Here is a 10282-nt window from a genome sequence, read left to right on the forward strand (position 1 = left end):
ATGTTCTGGGGTCATATGAAAAGACCACAGGAGTTGGATTGAAGGGCTTCCTACTGGCCAAATTTGAGACAATTTGAACATCAAAAAGAATAATGTTGGTAATGGACTATAGTACATAATAAAGAATCCAGGAGTCCATAATCACAGTTGAAAATATAAAGGGGAAAGAGGATCTTTTCTCCACAGAAGAATTCCAGCTAATAAATGTAGAAGAAATGATAAAATTAGGAAACCAATTTGCAACCATCAATACACTATTTAATAGTTGTAAGGAATTTAATGGATGCTAAAACCACTGGAAGAAAATTTGATGGGGAGCAGAATATTTTCACAATCTCAAAGTATGACCCCACAGATTGTTGGGAAAAAGAAATGGTAACCTTTATAACAGAGAGATCTGGTGGACACCACTTTAACCAAGCTCTCACCCACCCCGGGGCTCTCTTGTCCCCTCCTGGCCTGAGCCAGGAGCTCTGTCTTCTCACTTTATCTCTAAATAAAAGCCTCTGCCTTGCTCTCCTAAAAAAAATGTCAATGTCATGAAGGACAAAGAAAACCAGACTAGGAGTCTGTTCTAGTTTGAAGGAGATTTTAAGAGAGATGATAAATAAATGTAATCTGTGAGTTTTTAATTAGATTCTGGATTGGAAAAACCATTATCACAAAATAATATTGTGATAACTGGAAATTTTTGAAAATTTTATTATATTGTATCAATTTTATATTTGTTGGGGATATTTTGTGGTTATGTAGAAAAATGACTTAATTTTTACATTTGGTATGCTAAACTATTTGGAAGTAAAATGCCATGATGTTTACAACTTCCTTTCAAGTAATTCAGAAAATGTGTGTGTGTGTGTGTGTGTGTGTGTGTGTGTGTCACCAGAGGGTTTCAGCTCTGGACAAATTCACTCTGGATTTGGTGAGACCAAATAACAAGAACAGAATGTTAGGGGTAAAGGGTTTATACAAGCTTTATTCTCATGGTGGCAGGTTGAGCACTAGAGTCACATCTGCATCCAGAAAGTCTGCAGTCCACCTCAGCCTACATCTCCACCTCTGTGCAGAACACCGGGCGGAGGTCTTTATATAGCAAGACAGACAATAATGGCTCATTGCCAACATGTGTGCAATGCCTACCAGTAGGCCAATTCCATCCTTGCACGTGCACGGTGGGCAAGTAGATTAGGGTCAGTAGAGCATCCTGGCCATGGGAACTTCCACTTTCCCTACAGTGTGTGTATGTAGAAAGTAAATATCTTAATATGTGAACAATTGGTGAATCTAGGTGAAGGATTTCAGTGTTCTTTGTATTATTCTTTCAATTTCTTGGGGTTGGTGACATGTCAAAATAAAAAGTTGAGAGGTAATCCTAGGGAATAAGCCTAACAGAAGATGTACACACCTCCAAATATACCATAAACATTTGTCAAAGAATCTCAGAACAGGGACCTTAATGTTTCTCAAAAGTTTTATCAAACAAACTTTAACAAATGTTTATGGTATATTTGCCATGTGTATACATTATGCTATGTGTTCTCTGTGTGGAAGATAAATTGGTGACCAAGGTTTCTGCTCTCATGAAGCTGACATTTGGTGGTGAAAATGGAGGGAATGGTCAGTAAGCAGGTAAACAGATAAATGAGAATATATTGAATGCTATGAAGGGAATGAACCGGTTGACATTATTTTAGATGGTATAGAGCTCTCTAAAGAGATGCCATTTAAACTGAGACTCAAAAGATAAAAAGGATGAGTAAAAAGGGGATACCAAAAGGGGTAAGTTTATCTGCAATGCAGCAAAATGAGGAGAAGGTAATGGGAGATGAGATCAGAGACTGGCAGGGGCCATATCTGGCAGGGCTCAGAAACCTGAATAAGGAGTTTGGATTTTATTCTAAGTGACATGGAAGGTTTTAATTGAGAGTGTGGCATCACTAGGTTTATATATTAAGTTGCTTTGAATTGCACTTTTTGAATAGTTGACTTAATTTCCCCAAACCTCCACCTGGTTCATAGGTGGCTTTATGTCTTGCCAATGGGTTTCAGCCCCAGGCAAGTTCACTGTGAATTCAGTGTGACCAAAGAAAATGACGGCAAAATGTTCTTGGGGTGAAAGGGTTATACCCAACTTTATTTCCAGGTGGCAGGTCAGTCACTAGAATCCCATTCACTCAGAGAAAGTCTGCAGGCAGCAAGCCAGTCTCTGCCTCTGGGCCCCTCTGTCCGCACAGCTGTCCTCTGGGCTTCTCTGCACAGCCGTCCCGCACAGCCATCCTGTGGGCCTCTGTCTTCGGTGCTGCCACCACTCCAGCCTCTGCTCTGCTCTTCTCCAGCCTTGCAGCCCTGCTACCGTGTCATGTCCAGAGCACTGGGCAGAGCTTTTATATAGAGTCAGCAGCCATGTATTGCCCACAGGTGTGCAGTGACCTAGTCAACCAGGGCCAGCTGAGAATTCTGGCCACAGGAACTCTCATTTTATCCACACTTTACCTCCAAAGTCCCAGAATAGACAGATGCCTTGGGTCTTAGACCCTCTTCCCTATTCCTTCTCCCCTCTGTACCCATGCCTGCCAAAGCAGCCAGGCCACACTAAATTGCATGCCTTGCAATGTTGCTTTTGCTATCATCCTAAAATTGCTACGAGCACGTGTAAAATCAGTTTATCTAACTTGTGACTGTAGCTTCCATTTACTGACCATTTACTGTGTACTCTTCTTGCTTCCATCTCCAGATGGCTCAACACAGGGATGCTGTGTGTAATGTAGGACAAAACACTCAATTTCACTAAGATTTTGCCAAGTGGGTAAGACACATTCCAGCTATAAGGCCAGCAGGGCGTTTGTAATTCTAGATGTCACACCTATTTTCCCAGGCCCAGAGGTGTGTGACACAGAGTCATCCAGTCAGCTCCCAGGGTTCAATCCTCAATCACTGGAAGCATGGACATTGTAATTTTTTCCCTGTCAAACAACTACTAAATGCTTTCTTTCCTCTTTCAGGTTTTTCAGGGAAATCAAGACTCTTTCACATCTGTGGTGAACCCTCTCGACCCGCCGCTACTGACCCGCTATCTTAGAATTCACCCCCAGAGCTGGGCCCACCAGATTGCCTTGAGGCTGGAAGTAATGGGCTGCGAGGCGCAGCAGCTGTACTGATTACCCGTCACTCCCCAATTCACCTCCCCCTCAACTCTGGGCCCAGGCCATTCCCGAACTCCAGTCCAGCATCCTTCTCAGTCTCGCCTTCTACCTGAGTCTGGCCTCCAGGTGCCTTCCAGCTCCACATTTTCCTATGTATTTTAACTGTACAATCCTAGCAGACATTGCCCTGAAGCCTTCCAAATGAACTGTCATTAACCCTCCTTTCCTGGGCGTGTTGCACCCTATTGAATGCTTGCCGATTTGCTGCAGCTGCTCCCAGACGGGTCCTTTCTTCCAAAGAAATTAGGCGAAAAGAAATGAGGAAACCCATCTGGAAAGCGTTCTCCTCCTGACAAGTCAGATCTCACACAGCTACCACTTCCTCCTCTATGGAAAAACTGTGTTTAAAGTTGGCTGAAGATGTTTATGATGTAAGCATTTCAGATTACGCTCCATATACTTAAAATGAAACTCTCACCTATTCATTATCCTGGTCAAGCATGTAACAAAACATGTTTGGTGATCATATCACCATAGCCTTGAAATTAAAAGGCAAGTCATTTTAACAGTCTGCAAAATACAGATAATATAAAAACTACTACATTGAAGTCTATTTTTGCCTTCTTATAGATAGATATATTTATCTTATTCAGTCATCTCAGAGCATTGTTAGTGGTACATTCTTACCTTAAAAACTAGTGTTCCTAATAATTAATTTAAAAAATTATATATATATATATATTTAAAAGACTAGTGTTCCTAAACTGAGGCTCATAGATGAGGTTCAAGAGCCCCCAAATTCCCTGGAGTTATATACATCATGTATGATTGCACATGGGTATTTTTCTGACAGGAGTGTCCAAAGATTTAATCAGATTTTTAAAGGGATGAATGGCTTTAAAAGAGTTCCGTTTAATCTCAGAAGGATGTAAAATGAAAGCCATTTGATATTAATTCGAATCAACAAAACACTAATAAGTTAGGACTGCAGACATACTGGGAACCTTGAAATAAAATGACACATGAGGACCCACCCCTTTGTCCCACAGCCTCTTCACTCTGACTACACAAACATCTCCTGGACTGCGAAGGGGACATAATCCTGCTGCACACTGATCATCTGACCTTTTTGGGGACTGTTTTTAATGTATCAACTAGGAAATATTTAGCACCTAATTTACCAAGACCAACTTAATAAAACTGTAAAAAAGAAGTGGTAAGAATAGATCACCTACAGAGAAGAAAGAATTAGAGGGATATTGGTGGTGGCCATCTCTTTGTCTGCCTCTCACGTTCCACAGTATTCTTACTCGGTCCTTGTTTTGTGAACCAAGATTCATAACTCTCAATTGCAATTTCGACAAAACAGTGAGGAAACATTTTCAAAGATGTGAAGGAAACATTTCCTCAATGGAATCCAAGAAATTTTCCAGCCAGAGTACATACATTCACATATCTTTATTTTTCTGCCCATCTTTCTCCTCTGTGCAGTGAGAGAGGGGCTGCGGCCGGGGCCCGCGAGCGGCGACGAGGCGGGAGGGGCCCGCGGGGCCGGTGGGCAGCCACACGGACGGGGTCCGGGGTCCTCCTCCTGCTGGGAAAAGAACACACGGTGTGCGCCCCTTGGTACCACCCACCTCCCGTCGGCCTTTCTTCAGTCTCACCAAATTCATGGCGAACTGGCTCCAAGCCGGGAAACCCCTCCTCCCGGGGCAACATTGAGCAAATTAGTTAAATTCAACTTAAAGGGTTAAATTTAAAAGACCTTTGCTGAGGCCTGAGTTGGGTATCTGATGCCTGCTGCTCCTGGAGCCAAATTTTAAGAGTTCCCTATGGTCGTCAGAGGCACACTTAGCAATAGGCGGCTGTCCTTTCATTTTCTGAGGAGTTTATCCAAAGCATATAAAAATTCTGGGCACAAAGGAAGCCGTTTGAGGTGAATTGTCCCAAAAGTTATAACCGGACTGATCTGTACCACTTTGATTGCTTTACTGGCAAAGTCTTATAGGTTGAAAGACTGCCCTTTGGGAATGTAGACGGATTGCCTGATTATTTGGGCCCTGGTGTCTAATAGGACCTACTTTTTGGTTTGAATTGACCAATCTGGCTTTTAGCCAAGGAACACCCAAGCACTCTACAACAGACCCTAATAAAAGTGTGTGCCCCCGGGGTCCTGCCTCTCTGTCTACACTCTGCCTTGACCTCCCCATGCAGCTTTTTGAGGTGTGTCCCCTTGAGGTCCCTGGAGGCCATGTACTTCTCTCCAAGACTTGTGCAAGTAGTAAGTATCTCTATTTCAATTTCTCTATGGTCCCTTGTGAAACCTTTGCTCACCATATGGCACCCAGTGTTCCACTTGACAAATATTAATTTAGCAAAGCGATAACAGGTATACAGCTTGATTAGATATTTGGGTTAGCACTAGGGAAAAAGGCATCAAGAAGCCTGTTTTTGTTTTATGCTTTCAATGTGTGCATGTTTCCAGGCAAATTTGTCTTTGAATTCCTGGGGTAAATCCAGTCTTCCCCTGAAAATACCACATCTTAACAAAGTATTTTTTCCTATTGATGTATCTGTAAACATAAAATGGTACAGCTGAATACTGTTATATGGGGATACATATTTGGAAATTGTATTAATAATTTTATACTCGATATCAACAATACTTAACTTACTGCTCTATGTTTTTCTCTGATAACTAGAAAAATTTTGAGATATTTATAAAGGAATTATTTTTCCTTCTGTAGGTTCTTCTAATGGTTCTCTTCATGTGATTATCCTTCAGTTTATTTTTATTTACTATTGAATAAAATGCAGAATGGTAATGAAGGCAGGTAAGATAGAATGAGGGGCTTTTTAATTTGGCTAGTAGTTCTTTTCCCCTGGGAATTACAAAAATTCTTCCCATTTGGTTTGAGCTACTTTGAAGTGTTTTACTTCTTTTTCCAGCTTCATTGAAGTATAATTGACAATTTAAAATTGTGCATATTTAAGGTGTATGACTGCATGACTTGATACACATGCATGTTGTGAAATATCCACAACTAAGTGAATAAACATAACTTTGTTAACATAACTCTGTTTACTCTGTGTGTCAGCTCCTCTTTTGTGTCATTGCACATTATCATGGCTGTACCTGTCTCTTATTCGCACTAGTGCTAAAATAAATATTGTGAGAACACCAGCTAGGAACATGGAGTTGTGATATGACAGTATATTCACTCACATACATTCTCAGAACTAGTAGCCAGAAGAGACTGAGCTGCATTTCTGCCACTTAACTTCCACTTTCCAGGAGAAAAAACCTCTCTGGCTGGGGTCAGGGGTCTCATCTGTTTCAGCCGGTTGTAGACTGCGTTCTATACTATAAACAGAACTTTGGAGGCTTCCGCACTTGGAAGCAGTAGGGTGGGAGATGGGGGCAGTAGGCTTCTCAGAAAGTAAGGAATATTTAGCTGAGAAGTCACCTGAGAATAAGCCCTTAATGCCCCAGGATGTTAGAAATGTTATAACATTTTATTCTGATAAGCATGAAAATATTATGTTTATGAATCAAATATTGAAACATAGTCTGGTCCTAAATAAGTGAATACTGACTAGAAGATATAAAGACTCTTAATTATTTTAAGGATAAATAAATAAAACCTAATTTAGGACACTTAACTATGTAAGATTCTACTTATTTGAAAAAAAAACATTTCCCATACCTACAATTAAAAACAAAATCTATTATGTATATTAGCAATGGTACCAGAATACAGGTAATAGAATATTTTTTTAATCCAAAAAGAATTAAGTGCCATACTTTTCAGCTATAAGAAAAAACTAATGATGAACGCTACCAATTTTCAGGACAAATGGATCAGTGCAAAAACAGGATAGTTTTTATAAGCTGGGTCTCTGGCACTCTTTCTCATCACTTTTATTTGTATCATTTTATGTTCATACTTAAGTCAATAATTCATAAATAGCTCTGACACCAGATATTTTTTTCAGTTTTCATAAAACTGTGCATGTTGATAACAAAATTTTAGAATCATTCACCAATAATTTGCTTTCATATGTCCTGGTTACAGAAATAAAAGTTGACAAAGGTTTTAGTTTCAATGTACCAAACTGATTCTAGCTTGCAAGAGTTAATTTTCACATTGCATTGCTTCATCCAGAATTTTTTTGAACTGCTAATACTGAGTTCTCGTTTTGTTGCTGTACACTTGTTACTGTTCCTTAAGTGAATTTTGTTTTAAGCATAACACTGGATACCTTTCAATTTTATAAACATTAAAAAAAAGCAGGAAAAATCAATCAAGGATGAGTTTCCTTCTCAACTGAACTCAAAGATTAAGCCCAAGAGAAAAGATCACGGGAGTCAAGGCAGAAGAAAGGATGTATATACACCTTTCTGTTTCATAAACTGGAATAAACGGCAAAGTTCTCTGTGATTTCAGTGATATTATGATTCATAAACATGCATACCTAAGTAGGCCAGGTGTGCATCAATCATATTGCCAAAATTGGAAAATATACATATGAGGCGGGAATTGTTAAAGCTTCTATGGAGTCATGCATGAAGGCCCCGCCAGCTGTTTCTTTGCCTCTTCCACTTGCTGCTGATCTTGGCATGCCAGTTGTTTCAGTGTTTTCGAGAAGCCAGGAATATAAAAGTTCATGTGACATTTCTGATCCTAAATGCTGGCAAGTCATTTCCCTTCCCATCCGTTCCCTTCCCTCGCCCTTCTCTTTCCCTCTTTTTCCCCTTCCTTCCTTTTACCTTCCTTCTTTTGTCTTCCCTTCTGTTCCCTTTTCTTCCTTCCTCACTCTCTCTCTTTCTCTCTCCCTCTTTTTGTCTTATCATGTATGCTAAGGCTGTCCAGGGCAGACATAATGTAGACCAGAAAAGTAGAAGGACTAAATACCCTTTTCCTTACGTTCTGAATTTCTTAAACATCATGATAAAATAGAACCAACAAGCATAGGTTTTGAGACTCATGTGGCTCTGAATCATAGATAAACTTATGTGACCTTGGATCTGCCACTCACATGCTGAGACTTGTATATTCTCTATTTGTGTACTTTGAAGATTCATGAGAAATAGTGATTGTGTTTAAAATGTCTAACACAGGGTTGGACTTGTTAGACAGATACGAGCCAAGAGCAGGTGGAAATGGAAGCCCCCCACACGAACAGCCTGGTGTGCTCAGAGCACCCTGCCCTGCGCCACACTAGCCAGACATGTGCAGATGAAGGTACGGCGGTTGAGTTGACCACTATATGGCCTTCCTTTTGGGGCGCTTGGCCCCTCGAGGACAGAACATCCACATTGGGCATGCACATGACCTCAGAACTCCAACGGCGCGTGCGCAGCTGCCCGCTTACTGCCGAGGAACAGTGGATGCCGCCATTAAACTGTCACGAGCCCTGGGCGGAGTCTTGGGAGAGTCAGGGGTGGAGCTGCCTAGAGAGCGGTAGTTACAGCCCTGTACAAATCCTGGATCTAGACCCAAGCAGAGCGCTCAGACCCTCGGGAGTTGCCCACTTGGGCCACTTTCCAGGCGTACTTTCATTTTTCTTATTAAACTCCCCGATGATTCTACTTATTACTTGGTCTCTAGACTGAATTCTTTCCTCTGGGAGGATGAAAACTGAGGACAAGCAGGAAACCAGTAACCTGAGCCCCTGGCCACAGGCCGGCCTTGAATAAATGGTAGCTGGAGGTTGGAATGAAGATGTCCGTGGTGGCAGTGGGGATGAAGGTGATGGTTGTTACTTGACTTGCCTACAGGGGTTTTAAAACCTTTTGATGACAAATTCAAAGTCAGGGTCTTTTGTGGTTCCATATGAATTTCAGAACTATTTTATGTAGTTCGTTGAAGAATGCTGTTGGCATTTTGATAGGGATTGCATTGATCTGTAGACTGCTTCAGGCAGGATGGCCATTTTGACAATATTAATTCTTCCTACCCAAGAGCATGGGATGAATTTCCATTTATTAGTGTCCTCTTTAGTTTCTCTCATGAGTGTGTTGTAGTTTTCAGAGTATAGGTCTTTCACTTCCTTGGTTAGGTTTATTCCTAGGTATTCTATTATTTCTGATGCGATTGTGAATGGAATTGTTTTCCCTGATTTCTCTTTCTGTTAGTTCATCGTTAGTGTATAGGAATGCAACAGATTTCTGTGTATTAATTTTGTATCCTGCAACATTGCTGAATTCAGATATTAGATCTAGTCATTTATAATGGTTATATCCTCTTGTTGGATTGACCACTTTTATCATTATGGTAATGTCCCTCTTTGTTTCATGACTTTCTGTGTTTTAAAGTCTATTTTGTCTGATACAAGTACTGCAATGCCTGCTTTTCTCTCCCTATTAGTTGCTTGAAATATCTTTTTCCATCCCTTCACTTTTAGTCTGTGTATGTCTTTGGGCTAGAAGTGAGTCTCTTGTAGGCAGCATATAGTTGGGTCTTGTCTTTTTATCCATTCAGCGACTCTATGTCTTTAGATTGGTGCATTCAGACCATTTACATTTAAGGTGATTATCGGTAGGTATGTCCTTATTGCCATTGCAGGCTTTAGATTTGCGGTTACCAAAGGTTCAAGGGTAACTTCCTTACTATGTAAGAGTCTAACTTAACTCACTTACTATGTTATTACAAACACAAGCTAAAGGGTTTTTTTTTCCCCTCCTCCATTCTTTATATATTAGGTATCACATTCTGGACTCTGGCGCTTTTTATAACCTCTGGTGAAAGTTATTTAACCTTGGGAACACTTCCATGTATAGGAGTCCCTCCAAAATACACTGTGGAGATAGTTTGTGGGAGCTAAATGCTCTCAGCTTTTACTTATCTGGAAATTGTTTAATCCCTCCTTCAAATTTAAATGATAATCTTGCTAGATAAAGTATTCTTGGTTCAAGGCCCTGATGCTTCATTGAATTAAATATATCATGCCACTCCCTTCTGGCCTGTAAGGTTTCTGCTGAGAAATCTGATGATAGCCTGATGGGTTTTCTTTTGTATGTGATCTAATTTCTCTCTTTGGGTGCTTTTAATAGTCTGTCCTTATCCTTGATCTTTGCCATTTTAATTATTATATTTCTTGGTGTTATCCTACTTGGGTCCCTTGTGTTGGAAGAT

The 10282-nt window shown here is 40.5% G+C and overlaps 1 protein-coding gene across 4 annotated transcripts in view; it reads left to right on the plus strand.

Moving 5' to 3' along the window:
• The window catches only part of F8 (coagulation factor VIII), a 141594-nt gene extending 135375 nt beyond the window's left edge, over positions 1 to 6219 (plus strand). For all 4 annotated transcript variants that reach the window (XM_036923550.2, XM_036923552.2, XM_036923551.2 and 1 more), the window contains one exon: positions 3003 to 6219. In XM_036923550.2, coding sequence (XP_036779445.2) covers positions 3003 to 3158 — 156 coding nt within the window. In that variant the 3' untranslated portion in view covers positions 3159 to 6219. The remainder of the gene's footprint in view (positions 1 to 3002) is intronic.
• Positions 6220 to 10282: the final 4063 nt, after the last annotated feature.

Source organism: Manis pentadactyla, chromosome X (assembly GCF_030020395.1).
Source record: "Manis pentadactyla isolate mManPen7 chromosome X, mManPen7.hap1, whole genome shotgun sequence".
In the NCBI taxonomy this organism is placed as follows: Eukaryota; Metazoa; Chordata; class Mammalia; order Pholidota; family Manidae; genus Manis; species Manis pentadactyla.